This window comes from Balaenoptera physalus, assembly GCF_965194825.1.
Source record: "Balaenoptera physalus genome assembly, chromosome: 12".
NCBI classification, from domain to species: domain Eukaryota; kingdom Metazoa; phylum Chordata; class Mammalia; order Artiodactyla; family Balaenopteridae; genus Balaenoptera; species Balaenoptera physalus.
The window spans coordinates 80,239,537-80,254,660 of record NC_138897.1 but is presented as its reverse complement, the minus strand read 5'-3'; the positions used below and the strand labels follow the sequence as shown (position 1 = coordinate 80,254,660).

Genomic DNA, 15,124 nt, shown 5'->3' with positions numbered 1-15,124 from the left:
GCCACCATCACCTCTCACCTGGACTGTTGCAGTAGCCTCCTCCTGGCCTCTCTGCTCCCACTGGCTTCCCCACACTCTATCCTCCACCCAATAGCCAGGTCATCAAGTCTTGGCTCAAATGGCACCTTCTCAGAGAGACCTGCCTGGAAACCTCTGTTTAAGACAAGATCTCTCACTCTGTCCCCTTTGGTTCCCTTAGTCTATTTTTATCCATTGAACTTAGCAGGGTCAGACATATTTTTGCTTGTTTATTATCTTTATCCTCGTTTTAGAATATAAGTTCCATGAAGAAGGGATTTTGCCTGTTTTGTTCTCTTGTGGATCCCTAGTAGGGTTCTGGTCACCAATTATGATGGAGTTTCCCTCATACCAACAAGCAATTCTCTGGACACCAGCTGGGTGTCCTACAATTCAACTCAGTTCTGACACCATCTACCTGGAGATGACATCAGAGTCCACTGTCAAGGGTTCAGTCCTACAAGACTGCCCCTCCCCCCACTTAAGATGCCAGTTGCAAGCCCAGGTTGTACTTTTGACCAACTGGCTATAAGTCAGAGGTGCCCACGGCCCCCTCCTTGAGTTCAATTAATTTGCTAGAGCAGCTCACAGAACTCAGAGAAACATTTTACTTACTAAATCACTGTTTGTTTGTTTTAAACATCTTTATTGGAGTATAATTGCTTTAAATCACTGGTTTATTATGAAAGGCTGTAACTCAGGAACAGCCAGATGGGAGAGACACAAGGTATGGGGAAAGGGTTGGGGGGCTTCTGTGTCTTCTGCAGCACACCGCCCTTCCTGAACCTCCATGTGTTCACCAACCTGGAAGCTCTCTGAACCCTGTCCTTTTGGGTTTTTAGGGAGGCTTTATTACATAGGCATGGTTGATTAAATCATTGGTCATTGGTAATTGAACTCACTCTCCAGCCCCTCTTCCCACCTCAGGGGCCAGGGGTGGGACTGAAAGTTCTAAGCCTTTAATCTCATGGTTGGCTCCATTGACAACCAGCCCCACCGTAGGTGCTTTCCAAAAGTCAGCTCATCAGCAGAAACCCAGTTGTAGTGGGAAGGGGCTTGTTATGAATAATAAAACACTCATTTCACCTTTATAGCTCTGAAGTGATTTCAGGAACTGAGGACAGGAGACCAAATGTTATAACAAAAGATGCTTCCATTGCTCTTGTTATATTTATATATAACAAGATATATATATATATATATATATATATATATATATATATATAATATGTTTATAATATATATTTCTTAACTAAATCATAATGTCACAATCCCCAGTATCCAGAACAGTGACTGACACCTGGTTCTCTCTCAGCAATCATGAATGAAGGTCTGAATGAACTCTTGAGTTCTGGAGAGTCAGGTTTTCTTCCAGTCAGTGAATAAGAATGGAGATGCCAGAAATCAGATACCAACTGCTTGTTCCTTTGTCTGGGGCCCTAGAGTAATTGAGATTTAACTTGGGGCCACTTTGCATATAATTAAAGAGTGACAGCAAGGTCACCTAGTGAGTCAGAGGGGGCTCCTAGAGCAGACTCAAGTCCTGCCTCATAGTCTATGCAGGAGGGAACTTGTTCTGTAATTGTTGGACATCCCATCCCTTTGTCTGTAAGTAAGCCCGCCTGCCTTGTGGTCCTTACACAGGGCTGTGAGTTTGGGATCTGTGGCATTCAGACTCAACCTAGATTATTTATTTATTTATTTTTTGGCCACACCGCTTGGCTTGTAGGATCTCAATCCCCCGACTAGGGATTGAACCCGCGTCCTCAGCAGTGAGAGCGCTGAGTCCTAACCACTGGACCGCCAGGGAGGTCCCATCCTAGATTATTTAGGGCACTGGTTCTCAACTAGGGGGCAATTTCACCCTCCAGCGGACATTTGATGCTGTCTGCAGACTTTATTTATTTATCTTTGGCCGTGGGCTCTAAGTTCCCCAACCAGTGATTGAATCCGGGCCCTCAGCAGTGAGAGTGCAGAGTCCTAACCACTGGACTGCTAGGGAATTCCCTGTCTGGAGACATTTTTGGTTAATAACTGGGTGTGCGGTGCAATTGGCATCCAGTGGTTAGAGGCTAGGGATGCTGTTAAACATCCTTCAACGCACAGAACAGTCCCCCAACAGAAAACTTTCTGGTCCAAAACGTTGGTTCTGAGGTTTAAGAATCCTGGTTTAGGGTACCATTAATGATAATTGGTAGCCAGCATCATTGACCTTTGCCATGTGCCAAGTCCTATACCACCTACTTTATATGCACCATCTCAATCTCCAAATTGTCCTTGAGAAACAAGGACTATTACAATCCCCATTTTACAGGTGAGGAAACTGAGGCTCAGAGAGGTAGAGTCACTTACCTAGGGTCAGACACCTTAGTAGGGGCAGGTAAGCCCGCACACCCAGGTCCGCCTGGCTTGAAAGTCTGTACTTTTAGCCTCTACTCTGGGTTTTCTGCTTACTGATTGGGAGCTGAGGGGGGCCCACTAGGCCTCTCTGGACGTGCCTGAATTTATCTGCTGCCCCCCCGGACAGGGGGCTGAGCAATCAGGCTTCGGAGATATCTGTCCATTCAGGCGAAGCTTGGCTATGGGCCAGAGGGAAGCTTTTTCTTCCCTGAGTTGTCCCAGTCTGTCTGGCCTCACTCTCCCTGCACTGCAGTACAGTACTTGGCTCCACAGCTCAGTTCCCCTGCCAGCCCCGGGCTAGTGCCAGCCCTTCTCCATAGGAAGAAAGCTTCTAGATTCAGACCAAGGCCTTGCACACTCTCCCACTGAGCCTGTCCTTTCTGTACAGGAGTTCTTGAATGAACCCTGGGGACTGCAAGGTCACATTCCTCACACTTCCTTTCAGGTAAGGGAGGGCTGGAGCTGCTAGGTTGGTGACAGAACTCATGGTCCAAGAAAGCGCTTGAGGTCCCAGAAAATCTTGGAAAGTGATTGCTGGACAGGGCTGGGAACAGTGCAGTCCTGGGCCAGTGGCAGGGTGCAGGCTATGGCTTTTTCTAGCTTGTTTTGGGACCTCCAGTCCCTGCAAGAAATCCCTCAGTGTGCTTGTGAACAAATCCAAAGGGCTTTCTGAGGGCCCTGGGAAAGTCTGATGGCTAAAGTACAAAGAATTTGTTCAGAGAAGATCAAGACAGTCAAGGACCAATCTGGGGTCAAATTTGAGAGGAAACAACTCTGAATTAGTTTGAAAAATCCATTCTTTCTTCAGTCCATCTATCCATCCATTCATCTATTCATCCATTCATCCATCCGTCCAACATATATTTAGGGAGCTCCCAGCAGGAGCCACGGATGCTGAGAGTCTCTGGGGACACACATCATCTCCCTTTGTCTGGGGAGGTGAGGCAGCTCAGAGGTTTCATCTACCACGTGGGACTGTACAGTCATACAGAGCAGGGTTCAAATTCCAGCCTTGTCATTTCCTAGCAATGTGACTTTAGGCAAGGGACCTCACCTCTCCGCACCTCATTTTTCCTCATCTGTGTAATGGAGAGATCAACAGCTCTTAACATCCACCTTATAGAGTTGTGAGAAGTCAAGGAGATAATGTGTCCCAAATGCTTAGCACATAGTAAGTTCTCAGTACATAACAGCAGTAGCTACCATCTTTTGGACCTTGGCTAGGTCTTTTTTTTTTTTTTTTTTTGGGCTGCACCGCGCGGCATGCAGGATCTTAGTTCCCCGACCAGGGATCGAACCCGTGCCCCCTGCAGTGGAAGCATGGAGTCTTAACCACTGGACCACCAGGGAAGTCCCTGGCTAGGTCTTTAGATGCATTATTTAATATAAACCTTGCCACCACCCTACAATGAAGGTATTATCTCCATTTAAAAATCAGGAACCTATACCTCTGAGAGGCTAACTCGTAGGAGGGCACACAACTTAGGTTTTTCCCAAGTCTGTCTCATTCCAAAGCCTATGATCTCAGAAGCTTTGCCTCCCTCTAATGATGATTTCCAGTAATAAGAATAGAAAATGCATGTTTTCAGGCTCAGAAGGGTTCTCAAGAAAACTTAGCAGCTAGGAGTGGAATATAGTGAGTTGCCCAGACATGTGATGCTACAGAACCCAATTGATGGGCCAGTTCAGTGGGACCTGGTGAGGGAATCTTGCATTCATTCCAAGAGTATAGGTTATTCTAGAGCAATTGTTCTTTATCCTCCTTGGGTTCTGAATCCCTTTGTGCCTCTGATGAAAGGTATAGATCCTCTCCCTGAAAAAATGCCTGTGAGCACAACACACATCTTGTGCATAATTCCTGGGGACTTGTAAAACCTTCGCAATCCATTCCCCGGACCCCCTTTAAGAACCCTCTGCTAGGGCAGCGTTTCCCAAGTGTGGGACACATATCACTGGCGGGGTCCCAGATCAGTTTGGCAATATGAGGACAAAACGTTTTATATTATAGTATTTGTTTATATTTTATGGTTACCTTCTATTTATGATGAATGAGACTAGTTTTCTGTTTATGGTAATAATATAAATTTGCCTTTTAAAAATACTTATTAAAAATAGGGAGTTTAATTAAAGAAAAATATTGAAGAAATAATAGTAGAGGTAGGGTGCGGGTATGGCAAAAATCATGAGGATGATTTAGGAAATGTCTCTGCGGTTTCTCCTTGGTGGAGTCATAGTGGGTTTACTTTAGCGTCATCTGAATTTCCAGAGGACCCTGGAAATGACCTATTCTTGGGCTCTCTACGTTGATGGCATGGTTCTGATCAACCAAAAATGCTGTTGAGTCTCCACTTTCTTACCTTCCCATGGAATTCCCCTAGTGCCTATGATGAGATGAACCCTCCCTGCTGCCAATCAAAACTACACCAGATACTGTCCTCATGCAGATCTAAGTGCAAGCATTTTGGTGCCATACCCATTCATTTATTCAGCAAACACCATGTGCCAAGTAGCAAGCATAGGCCATGCTCCATTCAGGCCCAGAAAGTGTGAAATCCCCAGCACCCAAGGGTAAAGCCAACTTGTCTGAGGTGATGGAAAGAGCACTAGATTTGGAGTCAAACAGACCAGGATCTTAGAAATCTGGTTCCATAACTAACACGCTGTGTAATCACAGGCAGGTCCTTTCCCGTCTGCTGTGGTTGCTTTTCTGACAACTTTTTTTTTTTTTTTTTTTTTTTTGCTGAGCCGCACGGCTTGCAGGATCTTAGTTCCCCAACTAGGGATTGAACCCACGCCCTCCACAGTGAGAGCTCGGAATCCTAACCACTAGACCACCACGGAATTCCATGACATCACTTCTGATTCTGTGTTTGTTTGTTTGTTTTTCTAACACCAAATACTTATTTTTCCACATCAATTCTCCAACATCCACTGGGTGTCTAACAATTCAGTTCTGACGCTGACTCCCAGAGTTAGCACAGACCCACAGGCTAAAGGCACAGACCCACAAGACTGCCCCCACTTCAGGTGCCAGCTGCAAATGGGGTGCCCAGGTTACCCTCACTGTGCCCAGCTGACTACAAATTTGGGTTCCCACAACCACTTCCTCAGGCTTGATAATTCTCTAGAATGACTCACAGAACTTAGAAAAGTACTCTACTTACTATTACAGATTTATTATAAAGGATGCAACTCAGGAACAGCCAAATGGAGGAGATGCATAAGGCAAGGTATTGGGGGGTAGGGTGGTGCAGAGTTTCAGTGTCCTCTCAGGGTGCACCACCTGCACAGCACTTTATGGTTTTGGAGTTTTTATGGAGAATTTGTTACATGGGCATGGCCACTGGTGATTGAACTCAATCTCCAGCCCGTCTCCCCTCCCAGGAGGTCAGGAGATGGGGAAGGTAGGGGAAGGGGACATGGGTAGGAAAAGGGGGCTGAAAGTTTCAACCCTCTAATCATATGGTTGTTTCCTCTGATGACCAGCTATCTAGATATATGAAACTATCTGTATATCTGAAGGCATCTTGCCTCCTTCCCCCCAAAGAGTCACCTCGTTACCTAAACTCCAGCGTAGTTGATAGGGACTCATTATGATAACAAAAGATGCTCTTATAACTCAAATAATTTCAAGGGTTTAAGAGCTCTGTGCCTGGATCTTTGGACAAAGACCAAATACATATATATATATATATGTTTTATTATACTTCTTTGAGTCTGTCTTCTGGTTACAAAAAGAGAGTATTCAGCGGAATAAAAGGTTGCCAACTGGAGGCCCATAGGCCATATCTAGACTGCACTGTGTTTTAAGAAATGAATTTGTGACCAACATTAAAATGATGATATTTCCCATAAAAATAATTCAGATTTCTGGTCTCTCTTGAAAATCAGATGATTTTAGCAACACTGGGTCAACAATCCCAAATGGCAACATCTGCCTGGCACCTTTTAAAGGGCTTTTCTAGGGACTTCCTTGGTGGTGCAGTGCTTAAGTATCCACCTGCCAATGCACGGGACATGGGTTCAAGCCCTGGTCCAGGAAGATCCCACATGCCACAGAGCAACTAAGCCCGTGCGCCACAACTACTGCGCCTGTGCTCTAGAGCCCGCTCGCCACAACTAGAGAAAGGCTGCGTGCAGCAACGAAGACCCAATGCAGCCCAAAATAAATAAATAAATAATTTTTTTTAAAAAGGGTTTTTCTATTTGCCACAGTCCCCTCCACTCCCTATTGTACCACCTACCTCACCTCACTCATTAATGTTACCTGCTGGGCTTCTGTACTTCTAAAGCCCTTTCAAACCCCCAAACCCATGATATTGGAAAGATTAGGTTACTGTTGACTAGAAACTCCTTGAGGATGGGGCTGTAACTGACTCTGGGTATATATTTCAAGCATCCAAATCCTGCACAGAACATTTCATTTACAACTAGGGGATATTTATTGCCTGCCTCACTGTGCGATAAGCAGATAGGAAATGAGAAATGATTCTGCAAAAATAAGTGGTAACAGAATGAAAAAGGCCGTTGGTTCCTAGAAATAATATCCCTAAAAGGTCTCTTGGGGTTAAACACAGGCCAGAAAAGCATGAGTTTCTTTTTTTTTTTTTTTAATATTTATTATTTATTTGGCTGCGTCAGGTCTTAGTTGCCGCGTGCAGGATCTTTGTTGGGGCATGCGTGATCTTTAGTTGCGGCACACGGGATCTTTTAGTTGCGGCATGTGGGCTCTCGTTCCCCAACCAGGGATCGAACCCAGGCCCCCTGCATTGGGAACACGAAGTCTTTATTATTTTATTTAATTATTTTATTTATTTATTTATTTATGGCTGTGTTAGGTCTTCGTTGCTGCACGCGGGCTTTCTCTAGTTGCTGCGAGCAGGGGCTGCTCTTTGTTGTGGTGCACGGGCTTCTCATTGCAGTGGCTTCTCTTGTCGCGGAGCACGGGCTCTAGGCGTGCGGGCTTCAGTAGTTGTGGCACGTGGGCTCAGTACTTGTGGCTCATAGGCTCTAGAGCGCAGGCTCAGTAGTTGTGTCGCACGGGCTTAGTTGCTCTGTGGCATGTGGGATCTTCCTGGACCAGGGCTCTGACCTGTGTTCCCTGCATTGGCAGGCGATTCTTAACCACTGCGCCACCGGGGAAGCCTGGGAACACGAAGTCTTAACCTGTGGACCACTAGGGAAGTCCCAGCATGGGTTTTTGATAGTGCTCTTCCTTCACTTTTTAAATATTTATTTATTTATTTTTGGCTGCGTTGGGTCTTCGTTGCTGCGTGCGGGCTTTCTCTAGTTGCGATGAGTGGGGGCTACCCTTCGCTGCGGTGTGCGGGCTTCTCATTGTGGTGGCTTCTTTTTGTTGCGGAGCATGGGCTCTAGGCTTGCAGGCTCAGTAGTTGTGGCGCAGGGGCTTAGTTGTTCCATGGCATGTGGGATCTTCCCAGACCAGGGATCAAACCCATGTCCCCTGCATTGGCAGACGGATTCTGAACCACTGCACCACCAGGGAAGTCCCACTTTTTTAAAAAAAATTTTTATTTATTTATTTATGCTGTGCTGGGTCTTAGTTGCTGTGTGTGGGATCTTCGTTGTGGCATGTGGACTTCTTGGTTGCCGTCTGCATGCGGGACCTTGTTCCCCGATCAGGTATCAAACCTAGGCCCCCTGCATTGGGAGCGTGGAGTCTTACCCACTGGACCACCAGGGAAGTCCCTCTTCCTTCACTTTTAAAGAAAATAATTAGGGTCAAGAGCTGGTTGAGATGAGCAGTAAACACAGAAGATGCTCGGGAAGGCAGGTGCTACAAATGGAGAAAAACCTACAGACATTTATCGAGCAAAATCCTCTTATCTGTTAGAAAACCTTAACATCATCCCATTTCAAACTCCTTTTCTTCAAAATTATTAATAAGAAAAAGGCACACTGTTTCCTCAGCTAAATGTATTAAAGTAATATTGAAGTTAAGAGAATGGACTTTAGGGTCATCCAGACCTGGAATTTATTCCTTTATTAACAGCTTGACCTTGTGAAAGTCGATTTCCTAATCTGTAAAATGGGGATATAAGACCTGGAATTCTTAATTCAATGCATATCTAAGTCAGTGCATGCTATGTGGCAGACGCTGAATTCGATGATGAAGATGCAGCAGTGATGAAGACAGGCAGGGACAGATAGACAATAACTGAGCAAATAAATACATGAGATAATTCATGTGAATTTATTCTGAAGGAATAAATGAGGCAAGTACAATGGAGGAAATAAAAAAGTTACTTCAGTAGAGAGTAACTGAAGTGTGGTGGTAGGGGGTAAGTAGAGATGATTCTTTAGGGAAGGAGGCATCTGAGCTCAAATCTAAATGAGCAGAAGTTATGCCAGGAGGGAGATGGGAGGAAAGGGGTCCCAGGCACAGCTGTTGTGAGGAGCAACTGAGTAAATGCCAAGCACTTGGTGATAGGCAACCACTCAATACACAGCTGCTGTTCTTATGACCTCATCCCCTTTAACGACTCTCAGCTCCTTCTGTTCAAACAAGGAGAAGCTGGCCAAGCCATAGATCAGAGGGTTTAAAACTATATACATGAAAAGTAAAGGCCCCGAAGAGAGATTCAGGTTCTCGCATCATCATTAGATTCCATAGTTCTGAATCACACATCCAAGTCAGGTAGAAGCACTAACCCAGACTCACTCCTGTTGCCAATCCAACTTCTTCCCCAACAGCGACTCCGTGTAGAACTACTTTAACTCCTCCAACCCATAATCCCACCACTGGAAACCTGAAACTGGGAAAAGTCTCTTAATTTGATTTAATTGATATGCATATGTTGTACCCGAGTTTCTCATTATTCCCAGCTGGTTTCTCTTTGGCATTGTGTGCCTCTGATCAAACTGTAAGGGGCTCTGGATTAATGAGAGTGGGTGGTCAAGTAGAAACAGGCAGAAATGTAAACAGAAAGCTTCTGGTTACATGATTAAACTGATAACTTGTTTATGGAAGTTCAAAAACACATTTTAGGCATTTAAGGGTTGGTTGTTCAAAACCTTGCCATGACTCTTGGGACAGTTCCGTAAATTGACAGCTATCGGTAAGATTCTTCCAGCCCTTACTATGTGCCACAAGTTGTGCTGAGAACTTCAAATGCATTAGTTTATTTAATACTCCCAACATGCCTATGAAGTGGTTTCCTTTTATATTTAGTCCCTTTACTAAATTAGTTTTCTAATTAGATTTGTTTTCTAATCCCTCAGATTAGAAAACTGAGGTTCAAACAGCTAGTAAAATGACAGGGCTAGGATTTAAATATTTAAATCCAGATCTGATCCTGCTCCCCAACCCCACCCCAAGTCCTTGCTTTTTTAAACACCTAGTGGTTAGTCTCCCTAAACCAGAGGAAATACCTCTGAGGGATGCCATTCTATTCATTAGGGCACCTCCGCCCTAGAGGTAAATCCCCACCAAGAAACTCCCACACAGGAAAGACTGCCTCATCTGAGCAAGAAGCCCCACCCTGGACACACACCACCGGGATCAGCACTCCCAAATCCACCCGGAGGGCCCCCCACCCCCTTAAATGAGGTCTGCATTGCCCAGCAAGGAGACCCCACTCTCGGGGATAATCTCTTAATTCATAAGGAAACCCTCTCCCATTTCTGAGGACCTCCGACACCCCCACTCCCATATTTCAGAGGAGGTCCGGCTGCATAATTTGCATGGCCCAATGCAATATGAAAATGTGGCGTCCCTTGTTTAAAAAAAAAAAACGAATTTCAAAAATGAGACAGCAGAGCATTAAACCAAACCCTGGTGCTCCTCTTCTGCGACTGCACGGATCACTTGCCCACGAAGCCAGCCCTGCTTGAGAGATACCCTTCTAGTGAAGCGATTGGCTACCTCAGAAAGGGTAAATCCTTCCGACCTGGGATGGGAGGAAGGGACGTAGGATAACCAACTTACAAAGACAATCCTTATTCGAGAACACACTCTGAGACAACCTCCGTAAATTTGGAATCACTTCTCTTGACCTGGGCGGAAGCTTCCTTCGCACCTCTCTAGCCGCTGGGCGGTCCTCGCGACCCCACCCCAGCACCACCTTCGGGGTGTTTGGCCTCATCTCGTGCGGCCCATTGCCGGGGCAACCGACGCCGAGAGCGGTGCATTGTGGTCTGCAACAAAATGCGGGAGAAAGATCCTGAGGGAACCATTGAGTCCATGGGCCAATGGGAGAGTCCTGGGGGCTGTGTCAAGCCAATAGGGACGTTCGGTGAGGGGCGGGGCCGGCGGGAGCAGGGCGGGGCTTAGGTACTAGGCGGCGGCGGGTGGCGTGGGGCTCCATAGATGCGCCACGGCTTTAGTCGGGACCGCTTGCCTCGACGGGTCTGAGCCTCGCCAGCCCCTCCCCCAGGAGACCGTTGCAGTCGGCCAGCCCCTGCTCTTTGGTGAGAGACTCGGGGGGGTTCCACTATCTGGCTTCGTCCCCTGCCGGACTTATCCCGCCGTTCGGTCCGCGCGGCCCGCGCTTCCTGAGAAGTGGGGTGGGGGGTCGTACCGGGGTGGCGTGGGGCGGGCGGAGCGGCCCGGGGAAGCTGGCGCCTCGCAGGCGCAGCCCATACCCCAACTCCTCACCCTTTGCCCGGGCCTCGCCCCCCAGGTAACCATGTGTGACCGAAAGGCCGTGATCAAAAACGCCGATATGTCGGAGGAGATGCAACAAGACTCGGTGGAGTGTGCTACTCAGGCATTGGAGAAGTATAATATAGAGAAGGACATTGCGGCCCATATCAAGAAGGTGAGGACAGGGCGCGGGCGTGGGGTTTCGGGCGGTTTGCGCTCAGCTGGGGCGAGTAACAACTTAGTTCCTTCTCCTCGATCCTGCGTCCCCCGAGCAATGGCAGAGATACTTGGGGGGCACGCAAAGTAGCGCGGGTGTAGAGGTTTCCAGAAAAGGACGCAAATGAATTTTGCGCTTCTCTTGAAGATCGGCCCCTCAGCGCTCGAAGTTTTTTTTTTTTTTTTTTTTTTTTTAATTACCCAGCTCCACGGGGAAAGCGCCACCTAGTAACGGTTTCTAGGATCAGGCAGCAGCGGTTCCCCCTTCTGCATGATTGCTGCGCCCAGGATCCATCTGGGTGCTCGAGAGGGGGGAGCTGCGTGGGTGTTTCCAGCAGGGCCGAAGGGAGATCTTGCCAGCCTTCAGTGGGGAGTCAGTCGGCAGTTGAGGGAAAGTGGGTGGTAGTGATGGCTGGGTACTAGGTTGGGGGATTGGTAAATGGCAGTCTGTAGAAAGCTGGCAGGCCTGCCAACTTCTCGAGCTATGTTTTCTAGAAGGGAAGGAAGCTGGCAGCCTAAGCCGTGGGAGGGTTCCAGTCGAGAATGAGAAGATGAAAGACTTAAGATGGAGCAGAAATAAATACCTTTTTGACAAAGGCAGCAGCAGTGCGTTGGTCTAGTTTGTAAGAATTTTATTCCCCTTAATCTAAAAGACGTTCTTGCTGTGTACAATACAATAGTAGCCAAATTTTGCTTAACTCACCAGAGACTTGTAGTACTTTCATAGAGAAGAACTAGCTTTGGCCCCTGCCTAGAGCTACCCAGTGAAGCCTAGAGCCTCTGGGGGTGGGGAAAATAGGGAAAAGTTGTTACTGCAATTTGCTCTCCTTGAGGACAAGGTGGTAGATGAGCACTATCAGGATAGATGTGGGAAGAAGGGCTATTGACAGTAAAGATAAAATTTGCCCAGGTAGCTGTCAGGTTCTGCTTCCAGCATTCTTTTTATAGGGACAGTGGAGTGCCAAGTGTCTTGTCCGTTTAAATTTTGATCCACAGTGGTTTAGAAGCTCATTCAGGCTTTGTTCTTTTGGAAGTCTTTTGTTTTCAATGATACTGAAATGAGTTATAATGGGGGTATTTTGAGCTAAATATTTACTGTTTTCTTGGCTTTTGTAGGTGCATGTCGTACAGTAGGAGGATAGTTTGGCTCTGTTTAAAAACTAGAGGATAAACTAGAACTAATGTCACCTGCTGTTAATGAATAAGAATATTCTAGAAGTTATGAAGGTGTAATTGCCATGATAACAAAGCGCTCTGTCTCTGAGGCTGCCCTTTCTGACTTTTACCTCCCCAGCCCCCATTCCCAGCTTAGCTCAGATTGCAAGTATGTTTGCATTAATGCACCATGTAGGCGATCTGGAGCTGAGGAACATTCTTTCATTGTAAGAATTTGCAGATGCTGACGTTCCTTCTTTCTGCTCTGCTTATCTAGGAGGCAAACTCTGACCTCTGGTTTAGCACTAAAATTCTGTGTTCTTTTTCTCCTCCCCTTCCCCCAGGAGTTTGACAAGAAGTACAACCCCACCTGGCACTGCATCGTGGGGAGGAACTTCGGTAGTTATGTGACACATGAAACCAAACACTTCATCTACTTCTACCTGGGCCAAGTGGCCATTCTCCTGTTTAAATCTGGTTAAAAGCATGGACTGTGCCACACACGCAGTGATCCATCCAAAAACAAGGACTGCAGCCTATCCAAATACCAGAGACTGAAACCTTCAGCCTTGCCTAAGGGAACACCTCGATCTTTATTGTGTTGTTTTGTACAGGGTATTCTCTGTACTAGTTTGTTGTGGTTATAAAGCAATTAGCAAAACAGCTTACATTTGTATTTATTTTCTATTCCATACCTCTCTGCCCCATGTTTTTTCTCTTCAAAATCCATTCCTTTAAAGAAATAAATGTGTTGGAGAAGTGTGCGTTAATAACGATTTGTTCAAATAATCTAGGGTTAAAGATGGCCTATTGTTTGATCTTGGGTAGCTTGGTGGGGGTGATTCCTTGAAGTTTCTGTGGGATATAATAGACTGGCCTATTCAACGCTCTTGAGTTTCATTCTTGCCCATCCTGCTACTGTTATGCATGGAAGAATACTACTCAGAAGTGCATGTTGAGAAATGCATGGCAGAGAAACTACTGAATTAACTCTTACTCCTAATCTGATGCTTTCCTTAAGTGCTCATTTTGTTAAAAGATACTGCTATAGAGTGTTCTGGGCCTTAGGCCTCAAGTGGTGATGAATGTATAGTAGTTCCATGGTTGTAAAATGGAAAAAAGCTAATAAGAAAGTTGGGCTCTAGACTAATTTCCCCTCCCCTGCCTTGGCCAAAGTATACTCTAAAGATTAAAGGTGGTCTTAAAAGGGAAAACTTTTGAGGCAGCCCTCCATGTGATTCTAATAAAGTCTGCAGGAATTTAAACTTACAAGCCTGCTGTGCTGTGCTTTAACTAGCTGTGTTCACATGTGAATTGAAGCTTTCATTAAAAGACCCAATTAAAACTGGATAAGTAAACTTCATTAAAGGTTTCCTGCTATCAATTTTAGGAAGACAAATCTTTTCTATGAATAAAAGCTAATACGGCAGGCTTGGCTTTTGTAGATAGGAAATATTCCAGAGGCTGAAACAACCCACGCCCATCCTGGGAAGCTGCAAGGAAGGTCCTGGCTTTTAAGTTCCCCTTTGTTTTCAGTGTTCACATGAGGTAAGCCTTTTTGTTTTAGACGTTGGATCTATGAGATACAATTAGGGTGTCTGAGCAACCAGGCTAATGCTACACAGAGGGGGTCCATCTTAAGAGCAGTATTAGGTCTGTAACATCTTTGGGAGGTTGTTTTTCTTTACCAGAACTTGGGGTCTTAAAAGTTCTAGTGAAGTTGATCAGTGTTAGGACTGGGAAAGTTTCAGGGTAGAGGGGCAAAAAATTGTTTTACTATTATGGCAATTAAAATGGGAGAAGTTTTTCCCCTGCTTTCTGCAGGAAAGGAGGAGGAGGTACTGTGGAACGGGACTGCAATTGCAGTGGTTTAGGTTTGTATTTATATGAACAGACTGAGAATGTTCCTGTAATACATCTTTTTTCTACCTCCTTTTCCTCTTTTGTGACCTGGCTATATTTGTTTGAAGCCCAACAGGTGTTTGGCTTTCAAAGCTGCATCAATCTTGTCGATTTTAGCTCTACTTCCAGTCTCCAGCTGCTTTCAGGCCACAAACAGCTGGACAATGGGAGTTCTAATTTGATCAGGCCCATATCTATCGCCAGGAAGTGACACCTTTTAACTTTTCCTTCTTGATTCAGATATGAGAATCACATTGCCACTGAGAGGGGACTGGGTTGATGACCTATGAAGGTTTTTTTAGTGCCTGCTCCTTGTTAATTTCAAAGGCACCAGCTGGCTGAAAACAAAACTTAAAAGTTTTTCTAAGGTTTAGCACTTTATCAATCGTTCTTAGGTGCTGTTCTTTGAGACAGGTGTATAGAGTGCTGTATCTGGAAGCTTTTCAGTGACAAGGGCACAATCTTGTGAGTGAAGGTCGTGACTCACGTGAAGGGGTAAATGACCCCTTCTGTGCTGGGGAGAGAGGCAGCATATCTGAAGACTTTTCAAATAGCCTTGAACTAAGGTCTCTGCAATTCAACTGCCAGCCAACTCACAGGTTGATTTCTGCAATTTCTTACCAACCCTCCCCCACCTCCAAAAAAACCCTTAAGTTTCATCCGCACTGAAAATATTTATGGTCTCATTTTAACTGTTAAGGAGACAAGAGCTCTGTCCAGCTCTGCTGAGTACTGGAGGGGGTTTGGCTAGACAAATAGTTATCAAACTTTTTTTTTTTTTTGGCTATAAGACCCTAACTTCAAACGTATCCTGACAAAGAAGCTCTC

General features: G+C 45.7%; 1 protein-coding gene across 3 annotated transcripts in view; it reads left to right on the top strand.

Annotated features, from left to right (window-relative positions):
- The window catches only part of DYNLL1 (dynein light chain LC8-type 1), a 39,013-nt gene extending 25,956 nt beyond the window's left edge, over nt 1–13,057 (top strand). For 2 of the 3 annotated variants that reach the window (XM_082417610.1, XM_082417612.1), the window contains exons 2-3: nt 11,061–11,198; nt 12,739–13,057. In XM_082417610.1, the coding sequence (XP_082273736.1) occupies nt 11,067–11,198; nt 12,739–12,876 (270 nt within the window). In that variant the 5' untranslated portion in view covers nt 11,061–11,066 and the 3' untranslated portion in view covers nt 12,877–13,057. Of the gene's footprint in view, nt 1–10,693; nt 10,849–11,060; nt 11,199–12,738 lie in introns of those variants that run through there. The other variant, XM_082417611.1, reaches the window with a different exon arrangement.
- The last annotated feature ends 2,067 nt before the right edge of the window (nt 13,058–15,124 follow it).